Consider the following 19,835-nt stretch of genomic DNA (forward strand, 5'->3'; position numbering starts at 1 on the left):
CTGTGCACACGGACGCCCAGCCTGCCCTCGGCCCCTGTCTGACCCATCTCTGTGGTGTGTGCGTGGGCACGGGCACAGCACCCATTTAAGAAGCACAGTAACCATAAAGAACAGACGCGCAGGGGGAGGACGGCAGGAGCCACGTTCTGGAAGCAGTCAGCCTTGGGTGAAATCCCAGTCCTTTCTCCCTTTCTGGCTGGGTGGCCTCGGCAAGTCGCTGCCCCTCTCTGACCCTCAGTTTCTTCAACTGTAAAATGGATGTAAGACCTCCTGAGGGGTGAGTGCAACAACGAGGAGGACAATGCGTCTCTATGGTAACCAGGTGCCCGCTGCACCCCACAAATCATGCAAAGTCTCCCAGGGCCTGTCTCCATTTCTTTACTTCCAGGAACACATCAGCGTGCTTCCTGCCTGCCTCAGGGCCATGAGCTTCCTGTTCCTGGGGGAGAGGCCCCTGCGGGTGTTGGCATGGGGGGGCGACTCTGTCATTCTGATCTCCGTTCCTTTCTCGTGTCCAGTGTGGCCCTGCCCCCTGCCCCCTACTCAGAGCTCCTCTCCGGCACTTGTTGGCCGACTCCTCGAGGCAGGGATCCTGTCACACCCCGTGTCCCCGCTGCATGGAACATTCCCGTTACCTATCCTTGGCCCTGGAGCTGGGAGCTGGGACACCTGGCCGGGAGCTGGGGACAAGGCCAGGTCTGGCAGCACGTGTCTGACCGGCCTCTGGCTCCAGGCTCGTGCCCACAGTCGGAGAGCCCCACACCCCTGCCCGGGGCTGCCGGTGGGAGGGAGCTGGTCAGTGTCCGCCGTGTTGAACTGGCCCGTCTCCAGCTCCTCTGAACCTCACTTCTGAGGAGCCCCAGGGAAGGGCCGGCAAAGCGAGATGAAAGGAGTGAGAAGCGGGTTCAGAGCGGCCCTTTCCCTGCAGATAGGACAGGCAGGGGGAGGCCTGTGGGCTGGGGAGACCGAGGGGGGACGGGCAGAGGGGCGCTGACCTGGCCCCGGCCGCTCCAGCACGGGTTCCGACTCCCTGTGACCGCTGAGGAACATCCTCCTCAGTTTCCTGACAACCAGCAGGCGGAGCCTCCCCTGGGGAGGCCTGGGGCCAGGTGAAGGCTAAGAGGTGACTCAAGGCTGCGAAGCCTTGGGGTGGGGGGAGGCAGTGAGCCTTGGCCTTCGGCGCCTCTGGATGGAGGGTGAGCTCCTCTGTCTGCCCCGGAGGCCCCACTAGGAGGCCCCACTAGACTTGGCCTGGGTGCCTCGGCTCCTCCCTCTCCTCTGCCTCTGCACATCAGCACACGCCATCCTCTACCCTGAAGGCCCTTCCCCTCCTGTTGACACCTGACCAGACCCAGAGCCCTGCTCAGATCAATTCCTGTCCCCACCAGGAACCCTCCTGGACCCTGAGTCTACACCTCACTCTGAGAGCCTATGGGCAGTTAAACACTGCAGCATCTTTGTGTCTTGTCACCCAGGGCTGCTACGCAAGGTTGCACAGGCTGATCACTGTACAATTCCAAAAGGACTGTCCAGCTAGATGAGGAGCTGTGCAACGCAGAGACCCTCAAATTAACTTTCCCCTCCTTCCCAGCTCCTGACATGGGCGGGGCTGGAGCCAGCTCAGGCGCTACTATGTGTAGGGGCTTCAGGAGGCAGCAGGGAGCCCCTCAGTCTCCCCCCCCATTTACCAATGGCTCTGACCCTGACCCCCCCTCTGAGTCAGCTTCCGCCACAGCCTTTCTATTCTCCTCCTTTCTCTGACCTTCTTCCAACTGGGGTTCCCCGACTCCGCCAGCCCCCTGCCAGGAACCCCCTGGTCCCCCCTGCTCTGCCTGTCTCCCCTTGGGGGAGCTTCTCTGGCTCCTTCCCTCCCTGGCTTCCCTCCAAGGCTCCTGTCGGGTCCTTCCGCCTTCCCTGGCTTCTCTCACCTCTCTCCAGGGCTCTCCTCTCCTCTCTCCTCCTCTCCCCTCCTCTTTCCTCCTCTCCTCTCCTCTCCCCCTCTCCTTCTCTCCTCTCCTCTCTCCTCCTCTCCCCTCCTCTCCCCCTCTCCTCCTCTCCTTCTCTCCTCTCCTCTCTCCTCCCCTTCTCCCCTCCTCTCCTCTCCTCCTCTCCTCTCCTCTCTCCTCCCCTTCTCCCCTCCTCTTTCCTCCTCTCCTCTCCTCTCCCCCTCTCCTTCTCTCCTCTCCTCTCTCCTCCTCTCCCCCTCTCCCGCTGTCCTCCTCTCCTCCTCCTCTCCTCTTTCCTTCTCTTTTCTCTCCTCTCTCCTCCTCTCCTCTTTCCTCCTCTCCCCTCCCTCCCCCTCTCCTCCTCTTCTCCTCTCCTCTCTCCTCTCCCCCTCTCCTCCTCTCCCCTCCTCTCCCCCTCTCCTCCTCTCCTTCTCTCCTCTCTCCTCCTCTCCTTCTCTCCTCTCTCCTCCTCTCCTCTCCCCCTCTCCCCCTCTCCCCCTCTTCTCCTCTCCCCCTCTCCTCCTCTTCTCCTCTCCTCTCTCCTCTCCCCCTCTCCTCCTCTCCCCTCCTCTCCCCCTCTCCTCCTCTCCTCTCTCCTCCTCTCCTCTCCCCCTCTCCCCCTCTTCTCCTCTCCCCCTCTCCTCCTCTTCTCCTCTCCTCTCTCCTCTCTCCTCCTCCTCTCTCCTCCTCTCCCCCTCTCCTCCTCTTCTCCTCTCCCCCTCTCCTCCTCTCCTCTTTCCTCCTCTCCCCTCCTCTCCCCCTCTCCTCCTCTTCTCCTCTCCTCTCTCCTCTCCCCCTCTCCCCTCCTCTCCCCCTCTCCTCCTCTCCTTCTCTCCTCTCTCCTCCTCTCCTCTCCCCCTCTCCCCCTCTTCTCCTCCCCCCCTCTCCTCCTCTTCTCCTCTCCTCTCTCCTCTCTCCTCCTCTCCCCCTCTCCTCCTCTTCTCCTCTCCCCCTCTTCTCCTCTCTCCTCCTCTCCCCTCCTCTCCCCCTCTCCTCCTCTCCTTCTCTCCTCTCTCCTCCTCTCCTCTCCCCCTCTCCCCCTCTTCTCCTCTCCCCCTCTCCTCCTCTTCTCCTCTCCTCTCTCCTCTCTCCTCCTCTCCCCCTCTCCTCCTCTTCTCCTCTCCCCCTCTCCCTCCTCTCCTCTTTCCTCCTCTCCTCTCCTCTCCCCTCTCCTCCTCTCCCCCTCTCCTCCTCTTCTCCTCTCCTCTCTCCTCTCTCCTCCTCTCCTCTCCCCCTCTCCTCCTCCTCTCTCCTCCTCTCCCCCTCTCCCCCTCTTCTCCTCTCCCCCTCTCCTCCTCTTCTCCTCTCCTCTCTCCTCTCTCCTCCTCTCCCCCTCTCCTCCTCTTCTCCTCTCCCCCTCTCCTCCTCTCCTCTTTCCTCCTCTCCTCTCCTCTCCCCTCTCCTCCTCTCCCCCTCTCCTCCTCTTCTCCTCTCCTCTCTCCTCCTCTCCTCTCCCCCTCTCCTCCTCCTCTCTCCTCCTCTCCCCCTCTCCTCCTCTTCTCCTCTCCCCCTCTCCTCCTCTCCTCTTTCCTCCTCTCCTCTCCTCTCCCCTCTCCTCCTCTTCTCCTCTCCCCTCTCCTTCTATCCTCTCTCCTCCTCTCCTCTCCCCCTCTCCTCCTCTCCTCTCCCCATCTCCTCCTCTCCTCCTCTCCTCTCTCTTCCTCCCCCCCTCTCCTCTCTCCTCCTCTCTCCATCTCTCCTCTCTCCTCCTCTCTCGGCTGCTCCCCCACATCCCTGCAGCCTGTTTCATCTCAGTCTTGCTCTCTGTTTACACTGTATTCATTTGCCATAGATTCAGGGAGCATCTGGACCAGGGTGGACCCTGAGGACACAGTGGGGACACTCTGGCTGCGTCCTACCCTCATGGGGCTCACCTCTTAGTGAGAGACAAACAAAACATCCAAAAAGATTAAAAAAAGAAAAAAAGATGCTCCTTAGCTGGAAATGAGATGCACAGCCAGGGGAGTGTCGGCGGGAAGCTGGCCGGCTGGCATTTTGGGGAGAGAAGGCAGGAGGCCTCGCTGAGAGGGTGACTTCTGAACAAAGGCAGTGAGCGGACAAGCCCTGGGGACACCAGGCGAGAACATTCCAGGCTTGGGGACCAGCAGTGGCACAGACCCGAGGTGGACGCAAGCTCGGTGACTTGTGGTGGGAGAGCAGACTGGTGTGACTGGAGCGGGCACGGGAGGGAAGGGATCTTATGGGAGGGGACACTGAGAGTCAAGGGGGGCGGGGTCCCGTGGGCCCAGGGCCACCTCGAGGGCTTGGCTTCATCCTGGGCCCACAGGTGCTTGGAGGCTGGGAAGCTCTGCTGTGGGCACAGCAGGGTCTGGCTGGCTCCTGCATCCACTCTGGATTAGAGAGGGGTGTGGACGGTGGCAGGGAGGACTGGGCAGCAGGCCACTGCAGTAGCGCCAGCCAGGGGGTTGGGTGGCTGGGTTGGCTGGCTGCCTGCGCGGTGAGCCAGCCGTGCCTACCTCTCCCCGGAAAGAGAAGGGGCGCTGAGGGCTTGGAGGGAGGGGTGTGTGTGTGTGAGAGAGAGAGAGAGAGAGGGAGAGGGAGGGGGAGGGGGAGGGGTTGAGGACCTGAACAACTGGAGGGATGGCAGTGTCACTCTGGAGCCGGGTCGTGTTCTGTTGGGTGAGGGACAGGAGCTCAGCCCTGAGCGCTGGCGGGTGGAGGTGTCTGGTGGAGCCCGGGGGCTGGCAGGACTGAGCCGGTGCCAGAGGACACGCGGGGCCTGGACTGGCGGGGCAGGGGACCTGCGGCCATTTCTCTGTGCTCTGACAGTGAGTCCCGGTTCAGCCCCACAGCCCTGTCCTCCCCTGGGCCTCTGGGCCCCTCCCCCGCTCCGGCCGCCTTCCTCTCTGCCCGGCTCTGGGGCCACCCCCTCCCCGTGTCGCCGCGGTGGCGGGATAGCAGGCAGCAGGCGTCGGCCCCGGGCGGGGGTCTCACCGGACGGGCCGGTTGGCGGCGTCGGGGTCCCGCGCCGTCACCACGCCGACCAGGGAGCCCACCTGCGCGTCCTCCTGCACCTCCAGGAGGCCCGAGGGCGGCCGGAACTCAGGGGGCTCGTCCACGTCCGTCACCGCCACGCGCACGATGGCTTGGTCGCGGAACGTGCCCAGGTCCGCGAAGCGGGGGTCCACGAACTTGTTGAGGGCCTCCAGGACCACGGTGTGCACGGGCTGCGACTCGAAGTCCAGGCGCTGCGGGGGACAGAGGGCCGTCAGGGGACATGGGCTCCCGGGAAGGGCACGGAGGAAGCCAGGCTGGCCACTGTCACTGCTGCCTGCGCCGGTCCAGGGCGTCTGGGCTGGACTGTCCGTCAGACCTGGGATGGTCCCTAGGAAGAGCCACTCAGGGCCAGGTGCTGTCACCCACACGTCCTGCCTTTCCGCGCAGCTTGCTGGGACAGCTCACCCATGTTTTGAACACACTCGTAGCATGTGCCAGCGCTGTGACTGTGCCCCACAAGGACCCCAGCAGGCCCACAGCCTCACCATCTCACTGTGCACCTGAGACCAGAGAGGCCCAGGGACCAGCCCCAGGTCACTGAGCAGTGAGAGCCAGGATCCCACCCGCAGTGTGGCTCCAGGACCCGGCTCCTCTCCTAACACCGCAGTCACTGGAACCTGGTGCCCATCCTTCTCTGCTGCAGTGACTGTGACTGTGGCCTCCCCGCTGGCCTCTCTGGGCCTCTGGGTAAGCAAGACATGGCCCCTGGCCGACTGACCCACGGGCAGGTGCCTGCCCTGCTGATGGGGTCCCACCACCCCCAGGAGCCCCCACCGGCCCTTCTCCAGCAACACACGCGGCCACCTCCTTCCTGCGTCCTGTTGCCTGGGAAGTCAGGATGCAGGGGCAGGCGGTGGCCGTCCTGGCCGGGGAGTGACCGCTGGACTCTGGAGCTGGCTCATCACTCAGGCAGGGCCTGGCCTCCGCGGCCATCGCGACTCCACAGAGATGCCTCAGGTGCCAGGTGCTGCCGGAGCAGGCAGGAGCTCCTGAGCCCGGGTAGGGCAGCTCTGGGGGCGGGCAGCTCTGGGGGGACCTGAGCACACCCTGCTGGGCCCCGCAGGTGGGCTGGGCCCCATTCGGCAGCTCTGGGAGGCTGGGCCTCTCTGGGAGGCCGGGCCTCTTGGGCCACCCTCCATCTGTGAAACAGGCTCAGTTTACAGTAAGTTCGCCCAGAGGCACGAGGACGGAAAACCACACCGTGCTCCAAGGGGGACGCTGAGCCCGAGCACCCGGCCTGTGTCCCTACTGGGCCGTCCACGCTCAGCACATGACCTTGAGCGGGTTACTGAACTTGGGGCCTCCCTTTCTCATCAATAAAATAGGCAGCGATCGGCCTCCCAGGGCTGCTGCCGGGACTGGACCAGTTAACACCCCAGACGTGGTGGGGCGGCACCTCATCAGAAGCCCTCGCTACACGGCTACCATCCTCGGGGAAGCTCTGGGGACCCGGGCTGTGTCCTCACACTGTCAGTGCCAGGCAAAGACTGGGTCACTCTGGGCGTGTGGGGTGGGTGATGGGAGTCGGGGCAGGTGGCTGCGTGATCTAAGGAGGCAGGTCCTGGCTGAGGGGAGGAAGGGGGCTGGCCATAGCAGAGAGTGAGCCGCCTATCCCTGGAGGTATGCAAGGGCTGGTGAGAACATGGGGTCAGTGCAGGCCTCCCTGGGAGAGTGAGTGGACAGTCCTGACCGCCTGTGCAGCCCTGCGTTCCTGAGCCCAGGGCCAGGCCCTGGAAGAGGGAGTTTTGGCTTCTTTATTTGACCTCCGTCTCCTTCTCCTCGGGGACCCACGTTTGCAGTTTTAGCTTTTGGTTCCGGGGCCAGTGAGATGAAGGAAGGAAGGCTGTTAGACTCGGGGACGGAGCTGGGAACTGTCGGGCCTTCATCAGCCCAACTCTGTCCCGTGAGGTGAGATCTTGGGCAAGCCCCTTTACCTCTCTGAGCCTTTTTCTCACTTGTAAAAATGTGGATAGTGACCTCTCCTTTAGAAGGAAAATGAGGTTAAAGGACATTAGGAGCATGAACGGACAGAGCTGAAACCCACACTTGATGTTGAAAATCACGGATTCAAATGTGGATGGAATCTTAGCTCCAACAAGTAGCTGTGCAACCTCAACCAAATCACTTGGCCTGTCTGTGCCTCCTTTTTCTCATTTGTAAAGCGACAGCGTCAGAGTTTCCCAGGCTGCTCCCGGGTGTCTCTAAAGACTCAATCCCTGCAGTGGGACCAGGCTGCGATGTGTGACAGCTCAGAAGCCTCCCAGACCCCGCTGCCCCTGGGGCCTGCCCCCCTCCCCAGGCAGCGCACCTTCTGCAGGACTATGATGGCCTCCTGAGTGTCGCTGTCCGTGGTGACCTTGAAGACGCTGCCCCCGCTGCCGCTCTCCGCCTTGAGGTGGTAGGTCATGTCCGTGTTCTCGCCCACGTCCGAGTCCTCGGCCTTCACGCGGCCCACGGCCGTGCCCACTGGAGCCGACTCCTGGATGCTGAACTGGTACAGCTCTGTGGGGACACGCTTGTGAGCGCAGCCTGGGTCCCGACCGCGGCCAGCCCTGGGTCAGCCAGGCCGGGGGCCGGGAGGGGCGGCGCGGAGAGGACGGTCCTCATTCTGACCCCTGGGCTTATCTGCTGAGTGATTTGGGGACGTGCCACCGGCGCGCACTGTGGTGGCCAGTGCGAGGGGGCCTCAGGGACACGTGGAAGGGCGGGGCTCGGGCCGACTTCCTGTGGGTCTGGTTCCTCGGTCAGTAGGTGCACGGAGCCCTGCGATGTCCCAGACAGGGCACAGCCCTAGGCACGGGGGCCGGGCCACAGAGGAGACCCCCTTGGATACAGTGTGTCCAGCGGTGACAGAGACTCAGGAGGAAAGCAAAGAGGGACCCGTGAGCGGTCGGGGGGAGGGCAGCTGCACGTCCCCTGACCAGGGCTGGGGTGGCAGCGTTGTGCCGAGCTCTGCGGGCCCTGGGGTCCATCCTGGAAGGTGACATTTGGGCACACTCCTGTCAGAGGGAGGCGAGGAGGGAGCCAGGCAGACACCGGGGAAGGTCGTTCTAGACCGAGGGACGGCAGGAGCAGGGCCCAGGGTGCGGTGCCTGGCAGCTGGGAGGTGACGGGTCGGGGAGGCAGGGGAGCGGGCAGTGCCTCGCTCTCCACCCAGAGCCAAGGTCAGGTGTGAAGGTTCCTTACTCGGTGGGCCAGCCCAGGTGAGGCAGGGGCTGTGGGTGGAATGGGCCTCGGGGGCCTTTGGGTGTCCAGGTCACCCTGCACTGGGTGGCCGCCCCGCCTGTTGTCACCCAGCCACCTGGAGGGCTCTTTCTGCAGCACAAGCCAGACATGCTCTTCCCTTGCTTTCATCCCTCCCATGGCTCCCGCTGCCCTGGCCCCTCTCCTGCTCCCTGCTGGGCTGGGCTCAGCGGCTGCAGGTCTGGACACCCCAGACAGCCCTCCCTTCGCCCCCTCCCTCCCCGTCCCAATCCTGCTCTGAACCTGAGCCCCAGGAAGCGCCCACCCCTCAGGCCCCCTCCTGTGCGCCTGAGGCCCCAGCTGTCCCTCGTCCCTGTCCCCTCATGGGCTACTGCATTTCCCTCTCCTGTTCTGTTTATTCTCTCAGCTCTGGAGACAGGGACTGCATCCCCCATTCAGAAGACACCCTCAGCGCCTGCGGACACCAGGCTGTCCCCTCAGTGGAACCTGTGAGCAGCCAGGGAGACGGGAACGAGAGCCACTGGGCACCCAGCACATCACCAGATGAACAGGAATTAAAGGGTCTGACAGTCCCAAGGGTTGGTGAGGATGTGCACAAGCAGCGTGTGCGATTTTTCATGGGAAAAACAATTTGGCCTTATTTAGTGACCAGGTATATTCCATGACCCAGCCTTTTCACTCCTCTGTATACACACTGGAGAAATGTGCACAAATGGGCACTGGAGGGGGGGCGTTGCAAGGATGGCCAAAGCAAGATCCTTCCCAACAGCCCCAAACTGGGAAGGACTCAAATATTCCTCAACAGCTGAAGAGGTACATAATGGAATACTATACAGTGAGGAAAATGAACACAGCCACAGGCAATGGTGTGGGTTCATAAACACAATTTTGAGAGAAAAAAGAAAGACGTGAAATGATGCATATTGCAGGATTCCACCTGGACTAGGTTAAAAATGGGTAAAATTAGACTATGATGTTTGGTGAGGCAGATGGAGAGAGTAGAAAAGATGGTAACAGACGTGAGTGGCGGTTAATGCGGAGGAAGGGGTGGGGACGTCATGAGGCTCTGGGTCCTGGAGGGTGGCTCCTGGAAAGTCTGCTTATAATTAACTGTTGGACTGGACCCTCTGTGTGTTCTGTGCTTCATGACAGAGAAACGAGGAGGGAGGAATGAAGAAGTCCCCGGTGCCCTGGCACCTCCTCTGCTCAGCCTCCCCATTCTGCTCACGGCTCACACCACCGGGCCCAGCTGGGCAGAGGGCCGCTTGGTGCTTGGAGCCCCATGGGTTGGCCGCTGGGCCGGGGGTGGGCGCGGGCTGGCTTCTGGGCCAGGCTCCCCACCTGCACCTGTCTGTCTGGGTACCTGGCTGCGGCGATGCTGTGCGCTCAGCGAAGGGATTGGCTTCCCTGATCTTGCGGGGTCCGTCCCCTGTGGCGGCCTAATGTGAGAGCAGCGGCCCTCGAGTAATGACTCCCTGATAGGAATCAGCCCGGCTCCTGGCAGCTCTTAGTCTCTGCCAGCCGCGGTGGCTTCCCTGCGGCCCGGCTCTCGGCCTGAGCCTGGGACGGAGGGGCTGGCCGGGCTGATGGGCAGGCGGGGCCTGGCCAGAGAAGCCGGCCTCGTGGGCTCCTGCAGTCGAGGGTCCCAGAGGCAGGGAGCGCCTGTGGCTCAGACTCAGTTCCTCCAGGCACAAGTGTGGGCCTGGGTACAGTGGCCGCCGCCTTGTCTGCCCAAGCCCCTCGCCCAGCCGGACCCCGCCCTTCGCCAGCTTGTTCAGCAGCAGGCGGCCAGCAGGCCCGGGTGTGGGGAAGGCCACCTGGGAGCTGGGGTGGCTGGACAGCAGGGCCAGGGGGCTGGGTAAGTGGCCCTCGGTGGAGAGGGAGGGGGCAGGAGCTTCTCTCTAGGCGCAAAGCTAAAGAGGAGCCCGGGCCAGTGGGGGCTTGGGCGGGCTAACAGACACAGATGTGGCCTTGCTCCGGGAAGGGGTCACTCACTCTGTGGGAACCGGGGTGGGTTATCGTTGACATCGGTGACCACGATGGTGACGGTGGTGGAGCCTGAGAGGCCGCCCAGCTGCCCGGCCATGTCTGTGGCCTGGATCACCACCTCGTAGCGCTCCTGGCTCTCGCGGTCCAGGTCAGGCACGGCCGTCCGGATCACGCCTGTGGGTGAGTGAGGGTGAGGCCAGGGGACCGGCCACCAGCGGCTGGCTGATGTGGCGTCCCCTGAACAGGCCCAGGTAGGACTCAGACCTGCCGAGCGGAGGCGTAGTTCCAGTTCAGGAGGAGATGGGGTGACATGGAAGTCATCGATGCGGCCATAGTGCTGGCGTGAGCTCCGCGGCCACCACACACACACACACACACATACACACACACACACACACAAGCTGCCGTCACGCATCCCTATTCACACGAGTCCCCTCCACAAACTCCCCCAGCCTCGGCCCCCCCACCCCTCCCGGCTCTGCGTCCTCCATCTGGACACCAGCAAGTCACCAGCAAACACTCCTCGGAGCTGCTCATGGGCGGGGGTGGGAGCAGAGGGGGCAGCAAGATGGATCTGCAGAGGGAGGCCAGGCCTCCTGTCTCCCTGCCAGCAGAAGGGCCTGGGGTCTGCAGGGGCAGTCGGTGAGGCGTTCAGAGCCTCTGCTGACACCCCCTCCAACCTGCCGAGCACCAGGTGGTGACAGGTGGCATCCAGGGCCTGAGCGCAGGTGGAGTCACGCACCAGCAGCCCCGTGATGCGCCCCATAAAACCCAAGCTCTGCTCCTGCTGTCCCCAAACAGCCTCGAACTCCAATAAAGGCCACGGTACAGGAGGCTGCAGAATGTGTGTGCGTGTGTGTGTGTGCATGTGTGTGTGTGTGTGTGCATGTGTGTGTGCGTGTGTGCGCGTGTGCATGTGTGTGTGTGAGCGTGTGCATGTGCGTGTGCGCATGTGTGTGTGTGCGTGTGAGCGTGTGCATGTGCGTGTGCGCATGTGTGTGTGTGCGTGTGTGCGTGCACGTGTGCATATGCATGTGTGTGCGTGTGTGTGTGTGTGTGTGCGTGTGCGTGTGCATGGTGGGGGACTTGGAGTGGTCCTGCTGGTGTGGGATGGGGGGGGAGAGGGAGGGCCTGGGGTCCAGGCGAGGCTCATACAGACCCCATCAGTGGCCTTGGTGGCTCCTCACTGGGTCCTGTGCCACATGCTGCTGGCCTTCGCGGGGACTGGGGGGCCTTGGAAGCAGATGACTTGGGATAAATCCCAGCTCTGCCATTTTTTGGCCGCGTGATTTTGCGCGAATCCCTTCACCTCTCTGAACCTCAGCGTCCTTATCTGTGAAACGAGGACACCCACAGCCCCTACCTCAACTTGGCGCTGTTGGCATGTGGATCATTCGTGTGTGCGTGTGTGTGTGCGCTGTCCTGTCCACTGTAGGACATTTAGCAGCACCCTTGGCCTCCCACAGTAGATCAACTCTCCCGCCCCAGTTAAAACTGCCTCCAGACATCATCAAGTGGGCTCTGGGGCAAAGTCAGTGGACAGCCACCAGGAGAAGCATGTGACGATGAGGACCATCCTGTGCATTTGCTCTGCAGGAGATGGTCCCCAGCCCCTGGAGCGAGTTGCCTCCTTCAATTCTCACAGTGTCCCTATGGGGAAGGGACCGTGATTATGCCCATTTTTGGGTGAGGAGATGGAGGCACAGAGAGGCCAAGTACCTTGTCTAAGGACACACTGTAGAAAACACACAGCAAGGACTTAAATAGAGGTGCCACAGTCCACAGTCGGAACTGCCCTTCTAGACCTCTGTGGAGAGGGAGGCCCCTGCCCAGCCTACCTCACTTCCTGTCCCACTCACCCCCAGGTTCCAGGGGCCTCTGACAGGGGACACCACCTGTGGGGTCCTGTCTCAGCTCCTGGACGGTCCTCCCTGTTTTGCTCCGTGCTAATCAGGGCAGCTCCCTTCAATCATGCAGCAAGCCCCTCAGGAGGCTCTGGTGCTGCCGTGAGATGCCCGGACAGGAAGGGGTGCCCTCTGGGCCTCAGCGGCTCCCTTAAGTGAGTCTTCACAGCTGGACAGCAGGGGCTGCCTGGGGAGATGGAGTCCGTCCTGTCCTCTGCCGGGAGGGTGGGAAGAGAGGGAAGAACAGGAAGGGGAGGAGAGGAAGAAGGGGGAGAGAGACAGACAGACAGATGGGGGGGGGTGTCTAGCAAGAAACAGGAAGCCGTGCCACAGGGCAGAGACACGGAGAGGGAGAGGGACAGGAGAAAGGCTGGCTGGGGGTGGGGGGGATGGAGACCTCAGAGGTAGAAAGCCGGGGAAGGAAGGAATGGGAGAAACACAGGAAGAGACAGAGAGACCCACAGAGGGACAGGGAGCTAGAGAAATGGAGAGGAAGAACCACGGAGAGTGTGAAGGTGGTGGGAGGGGGCGGGAGAGGCAGGTGGACAGACAGACCGCCAGCAGCCAGCAGGCCAGAGAGCAGGGGGTGCCATGGGAAGGGGAGGGAGCCGAATGGAGTGGACACCGTTGGCACCAGCCCTGAGGAGGTCGGTTACAGGAGGATGGTGCTGAGCGCAGAGCCCTGGGGCCCGTGTGCACTTACAGGCTTGGGCACCAAAGGCTGTTAGTGGGCTTTGCAGCAGGGGCCTGGCTCTGAGTGAGGACAGAGGCTCCAGGTGGTAGCCTCCTGCTGTCCCTGCCACTTCCAGCTCCAGGGGACTGGGGGACACTCAACGCTTCTCACTTGGAACCTGGCCATGAAGTCTGAGGAGCGTGTGTTTTGGGTGCCATCTCTGGGCATCCAGGAGGCGGGCATCCAGGGACCATGCTGCCCCTGGACCCTGTTCCCAGGTCACATGCTGCTGTGGCGGTAGGTTGCTATGGTGACTGCTCTCAAAGAACCACATTTCTTGGTATCCAAAACCCTGTGTCACTCTCTCCCACGCTGAATCTGGCCTTGGCCATGTGACTTACTTGGCCTATAGGACCTCAGCAAGTGCGACTAAAGCAGGAGCCAGACAAGCCCTGTGTACCGGACCGTCCTTCTGGATTCCTGAGACCACTGTGCCAGGAAGAAGCCCAGGATGAAAGGCCACACACCAGCGGTCCCCCAGCTGCGTCAACCCCCAGTGACTTGGCAGCCAACTGTTGCCACCTGAGTGACCCCCCACAAAAGAACAGCCCAGGCAGCCCACAGAATTGTGACAGACAAAAGGTGGCCTTGAGCCCTGCACTTGGGGCAGCTGCCACAGCCAACTGGTACAAGAGCTGGTTGGCGGGCTGTTTCTGCGGGTTTTCAGCTGCGCTTAACTGAAGGCTCACCTGGGCTGGAAGGTCCAGGACGACCTGAGCCACACCGGGGCCGTGATTCTGCTGTGGCTGAGACACAGTGGTCTCTCATCCCCCATTGGCTGGGGATTAAGTTCCAGGGATGTAAAACCTAAAGCTGCCAGGGCCCTTAAGGCCCAACCTTGGAATTTGCATAATATCCCTCTGCCACATCCTATTGGCCAAAGCAAACCACAGGCCTGCAAATCAAGGGGTGGGGAAACAGACTCCACCTCTTGGTGGGAGGGGCAAGTCCCATTGAGGTTATGTATCTGTGGGTTCTACATCCTCAGATTCAACCAACTGCAGAATGAAAACATTCGGAAAAAAATTGAGTCTCTGTGGAACACACACAGATTTTCCCCCATCTATTCCTCAAACAATAGAGTTTAACAACTATTTACATAGTATTTACTTTACATTAGGTATTATAGGTAACCTGGAGATGATTTAAAGTCTATGAAAGGATGTGTGTACTAAGCCATTTGGTAGAAGAAACTGGAGCATCCATGGGTTTTGGTGTCTGCAGGGGTCCTGAAGCCAGCCTCCCACAGATCCTGAGAGATTCCTTTACTGAAGCCGCACACAGGGATGGGCTATGGCCACTTTACCTATCCCACTCCTCTCTCTGGGACAAACCCACTACAGAGGGGTCTGAGGGACGAAAACCTCAAATCGGTCCATGAAGTTGGTCTTCAAACTTTCTGGCTTGGCAGATTCATTCACTCATTCATTTATTAGACCCTCACAGAGGGCCTACTATGTACCAGAGATACATAGAATCAGATATGAGCAGGGTAAAAAGCAGAGACTCTGAAGAGTTCATGAGTTCATGTCTTCTTTCTATCATTTATACTCTTACTTTGGGCAAGTGTTTTTTTTTTTTTGTACTGGGGATTGAACTCAGAGTCATTTGACCACCGAGCCACATCCTCAGCCCTATTTTGTATTTTATCTCAAGACAGGGTCTCACTGAGGTGCTTAATGCCTCGCTATTGCTGAGGCTGGTTTTGAACTCCTGATCCTCCTGCCTCAGCCTCCCTAGTTGCTGGGGTTATAGTCATGGGCCACTGTGCCTGGCCTTGGGCAAGTTTTTGAACTGTCTGAGCTTCTGTTTCCTATTCTGTAAAATGTGATAGGCACTCAATAGGACTTAGAAGACACCAAGCTTCTGGCAAGAGGAACATCCACATTTAGGAGATGTCTTGCTCATCCTTTCTTCAAGCCCTGACTTGGGCACCCTCATGAGTTGGGAGAGGTGTGTGCTGGCCTCGCTCATTAGCCTATCAGTATGGCGGGCACAGAATGTTCAAATGACAGTTGGACTCACTGATTCCTGCTGTCCATCCACAGCTCCCTCACAGCCTGGGGGTACCTGCCTGTCTGGGGTTTCTCTGTCAGAGCAAAACCTCCGTGAGGACAGAAGCCAGGTCTGGTTCAACATCCTGACTCCAGGGTCCAGCACTTAGCAGGTGCTCAACAAATGTACTTTCCATTCTCTCCGGGTAAAATGGACATCTCCAGAATTTTCAGCAGAGATCTTGGAGTCTCTGGGAATCTTTCTATTCCTGCTGGGGTGGTGTGGGCGGGGGCTGGTAATTATAACCCGGCCAGGGCTCCCCGCAGCCTTCTTCACCCATCGCCCCCAGTTCCAGCTGTTGTCCTCGCCACCCCTCCAAATACTGCAGAAGGGGCCCTGGAGCCGGTGTGATGCCTCATTAGCCCGCAAATGCCATCCCTGTCGCCCCTGTGGGGGGCTTGCTGGCAGGCCTGGCCTTTAAAACACACAAGTTAATTCCTCCTCTGGGCTCGGCCGCGGCGCCCCACCCCCGCCCTCCTCACACCTTCCTCTCCGCCGGCCAGTTCCCTCCGCTCCCTGTTATCTGCACAGCGAGGACAGACTGTACCTCGCAGCAGCTGCTAAATATAGACCGCAGCAGCGGAATATTCCTGGCTGGGGAAGCGGAGCTGGGCAGGGTGCAGGGCGGCTCTGGCAGGGGGCTGGGGGCACCTGGAGGAGAAATCTGGGTCTTCCTGGGCAGTGTCAGAAAGCACCCTCTCAGCCTGCGCCGGAGACCCTGGAAGAAGGACCCCGGTGGATCGCCTTGGTCTGTCTGGCATGATGCCCCTCTTCTGGCTCAGGGGAGCTGTTTCTGCTCTCCTGGGTCCAGAACACACACTTGCCACCCTCTCCTGACCCTCTACAGTGGGGCATGATCCCCGGAGAGTGGCTGTCCTCAGGCTGTAGAGCCCAGTCTCTCATCTGCCCACCCCTCTCAGTCCCAATACCCAATCCTTGCCCTTCCCTCCTATCTGTGGCTTTCTCTTCCTCTCCTCCTGAAGGCTTATCCTCTCCAAAGTCCTTACTAGAAGGACGAAGTCCCCATCACTGACATCCTCATCCCCTGTGCCCAGCACTGGGCAGGACACCTGACCACTTGCTGCTCCTCGGGCCTGCAGTGCTCTCACCTCCAGTCCCTGTGGCCCACACCCTCACTCCATCCAGATCTCTACCTCAAGGTCACTTCCCCAGAATAAGGCTGCTCTAATCTCTTCATCCAAGTCTACTCCCCACCCTGGTTTATGGTTCTCCCTTGCATTCATCACTACCAAACATATAGCAATATGTCAATAAAATCTCCAGATGGTCCTGAATGTGCCCTTTGCTGCATTCCTGGTGCCTAGAGCAGGCACATAGTAGGCACTCAATAAATACTTGTATGCATGAATAGACTTCCCCCCGAACCCTCTCAGCAATCATACAAAGAGGCACCCTCATCCCCCGGTGCACATGGGGAGCCAGAACTTAAAGAGCCCCAAACATTCTCCGAGCTCCACACCCATATTTCAGTGGGCCCCTGGAAGTTCTGGAGGTTTCTTTCCCCCATCTTCTCTCATCCTAAAGTCAGTACGGCTGAAACGGGATGCCTTAGCTCTGCACCTGACCCCAGTGCACATTTGCTAATTCCTGTGCTGCTAATGGCTTTTGTCATTCACATTCTTCCTGCTATGTAGGAGGTGCCCTGTACCTGACCACCTGGCACCTCGCCACCTGGCCAATACACAGGACTAGGGGAGAGAAGAATCAGGGGATTCTAACTTTGGGACCTGGCTCTGCCCAGTGTGTGCCCTTTGCAGGATCTCACTGCACCCCCATTCTCTCCTCTCAGCATCTCCATGTACCCTCATCTTCAATCCCTATCACTTCTGGCATCCCAGCTAGACAGATGGACTAAGGAATCCAAGTGGGTGCTGAGAAAGAATGCAAGCTTTTGGGTTTGTCCTTTGGGGCTCTATGCTGGGCACCCCGGCTCTGAGGCCTCCCTGACTCCATTTCCTGCCTTGGAGCCAAGCTCTACCGCAGCAGCCCGAGGGATCTTGTTAAAATGAAAACCTGAGCATGTCACTCCCTGATCAGAAGTCATCCATGAGCCCATGGTGGTGGCGAGGAGGAGGGGGAAGTGACTCTCACACGTGGCTCACGGGAGCGTAATCTGGTACAGTTCGGCATTATCTGTTGGGATTCCAAATGCATGTGCTCTTTGACCCAGCTTTTCTACTTCCTGAAAATTATCCTGCAGATATGCTCACACAGGCACAAAATGATGTATGTATGAGGTTATTCGCTGTAGCAGTGTTCGTGGTAGCAAAAGATTGGAAACAGCGTAAGTGTCCATCAATAGGGGAGTGTGCAATAAATTTTGGTGTATCCATAACAGGCATTAAATAGAAGAATGAGGAAGCTCTTTATGGACTGATATGGAGTAATCTTCAAGACATATTGTGAAGCAAAAGAGCAAGCAGTGTATGCTTATAGCTACCATTCATGGAAAAAATAAAACAAATACATGTGTCTTATTTTCTTATGTATGCACAGAATAGCTCTGGAAAGATTCACAGGAAAATTACATTGGTTGCCTTGGGGACACAGACTGGTTGGCTTGGGGACGGGATGGGGTGAAGAATTGCCACTAAATACTCATTTGAACTTTTTGAATTTTGAACCTTGCAATGTCTAATCTATTTTTTTAAATGACTTAATATTTTCCAAGTGAATGAATCCAAGATCTCCTAGGATGCACACACCAAGCAGCCACCTTTGGAGTTGTAATTACCAGACTAGGGAATGGGAAGTACTTTCTTTTTAACATTTATTTAATGTTTTCTAAAATGTATCACTTGAGCAAGGAGGAAAAAAGGAATGAAGATACTATGTGGAAGAGAACACAATTCTAACTGTGCTTCTAGACTGGAATCCTCCTTCCTCCAAACCAAACCAAACAAACCCACAAATAAGAACCCCAAACCCAATTCATCAACCCCCACCTCCTGTCATTGCCCTTGGACTAAAATCCAAGCCCCTCAGCTTGGCTTAGGCCATCTCAGTTCCTGCCGCCTCTCCACATGGCCTCCAGGCTCTGTTGACAGTCCCCTGGGGCCTCCATCACTCTCCTCCCTATTTTGTCTGCTCTGGGCCTGGAATGCTCTTCTCTGGAGTCTCCATCTGGCTGCCACCTTGCATCCTAATTGCCAGGGCCCAGGCCTGCCCTCCTCCTACAGTCCTCTGAGCCCCACCATGGCCTTTGACAAACGTTCTGTGGTGTCTGATGGCCCATCTCTCTCCTGCTCCAGGAGCAGGGACAGCACCCCAGTAGAATCAGCAGCTCTCCCAGCTGTGTGACCTCGAGTGAGTCACTTCACCTCTCTGAGCCTCCATCCTCTCACTGTCTTCCCTGGCACTCTCCCAAGGCCCCTGAGAGACTAGTTAAGTCGTAACCCCAGAGTAAAGGAAGTGGGGGTTGGTGGGTGCTGCACCCCTGTTTGGAGGGGGTGGTGGGGGGAGTGGGTTGTGGGAAAGCGACCTCCAAGCGTTTGCCTCTCCATCAGATCCTCAACAGCAGCCCGGTAAGCAGAGCTTTCAAACCCCCGAAAGAAGCCCTCCCAGGTCTGCTGAAAGGGACCCTCACGACCCCATAAGAACTGAGGATGCGCCTGCCTCAGATGAGCCCAAGGACTAACGAGGCCGCTGAGTTCAGACGCTGAGGTCCTGCCTTTTGTCTTCCTCTAGTCCTGCAGGGGCCCCAGCCCATTTTTCTGTTGCCCAGCCCGCCCTCTTCCTGCCCCGCTGCCCCTCCTTCCCCTGGCCCGGACCCCGCAAGGTGCCTGTCTCAGCGACCTCTGAGGCACACGTCAGCCTCGGGTCAGAAGGCTAGAGTTCAAGTCCGGTGGTTCTCCACCTGCCCCTTGGGCACTGCCCCCCAACCCCCTCCCGCCAGTCTCTGCCTCAGGCCCCGCCCAGGACCCACCCTCCGGCCCCGCCCCTTACGGCCCCGCCCCTCTGGCCCCGCCCCGCCCTCACCGGTCTTAGGGTCCACGGTGAAGTGGGGCTCGCCATCCAGCACGCTGTACACCAGCCGGGCGCTGCTGCCGTACGTGGGGTCATCTGCATCCGAGGCCATCACCTGCATCACGGACGTGCCTGAGTCCCGGGGACCAAGCAAGACAGGAGGTCACCGCAGCTGTTGTACTCCTCCCTCCCACCTCGCCCACCCCTGGGAAGCTGGGAGAGGAGACCCTCTAGAGGTCACCGAAGCCAGCCCCCTCACACACCCCATTCCCACACCGAGTCACGGGGGCTGCACCCCCCGGGCCCTCCTAGTGGCCCAGGAGTTACCATGGAGTCCGGTCTGGATGTCACCTCCCCAGGGTGGTTCCCGGCAGTGGGGCTCTGAATGTGCTCCCTCCCCAACAAGACGGGATGCCCCTGGTCTCCCGGCACCAGGCTGAGGGAATGGATTCTGAACTCCCAGCACAGAGTGGCTGGGGGCAGCCTCTCAAAGGTGGTGGCAGCAATCATTATCCCGGTTAAGGTCGCCACAGTCAGAGTCGGAGCCAGGACCAGAGACCAGGCACCTGCCTCCTAACCCAGAGGTCTAAACCACTCCAGCCCCTTTGGCTCCTCAGAACTCTGCCTCTCCGCCCCACCTTGGCAGTAGGGGACAGACAGCCCAGAGGGACAGCTGAGTTCACTGGGGCTGGGGGTTGGTGCCTCGGGGGCCCTGGGCAGTAGAACTCAGTGCCCAGCTTTCCCCTTGGAAAGCAGCTTGGGCTGGTGCCCTCCCTGCCCCTCCCCCGGGTGCCCAGACAGTCCCCCGCAGTCCCAGGCGCTCCTCCTCATGCTCTGCACGTAGCCTGCTGGGGAGAGTATAAATTGGATAAAAGTCCATCAAACAGCGGCAATTAAGTTATTGATTTTCGACGCTGCCTCATTAAACTGGGAGCTTCTCTCGGCCTGTCCCAGAGATGGCTCTAATTTGACATCATGTTCAATTTGACGAAAGCAGGG

The 19,835-nt window shown here is 59.6% G+C and overlaps 1 protein-coding gene across 1 annotated transcript in view; it reads right to left on the minus strand.

Annotated features, from left to right (window-relative positions):
• CDH22 (cadherin 22) overlaps positions 1-19,835 on the minus strand; it is a gene marked incomplete at its 5' end in the record, with an annotated part of 63,445 nt that overhangs the window by 24,030 nt on the left and 19,580 nt on the right. The window contains 4 exons of the mRNA XM_081292737.1: positions 4,902-5,155; positions 7,273-7,466; positions 10,164-10,331; positions 18,849-18,968. Of these exons, the coding sequence (XP_081148863.1) occupies positions 4,902-5,155; positions 7,273-7,466; positions 10,164-10,331; positions 18,849-18,968 (736 nt within the window). The remainder of the gene's footprint in view (positions 1-4,901; positions 5,156-7,272; positions 7,467-10,163; positions 10,332-18,848; positions 18,969-19,835) is intronic.

The sequence above is a fragment of the Spermophilus citellus genome, assembly GCF_964194105.1.
Source record: "Spermophilus citellus genome assembly, chromosome: 4".
Taxonomy (NCBI): Eukaryota; Metazoa; Chordata; class Mammalia; order Rodentia; family Sciuridae; genus Spermophilus; species Spermophilus citellus.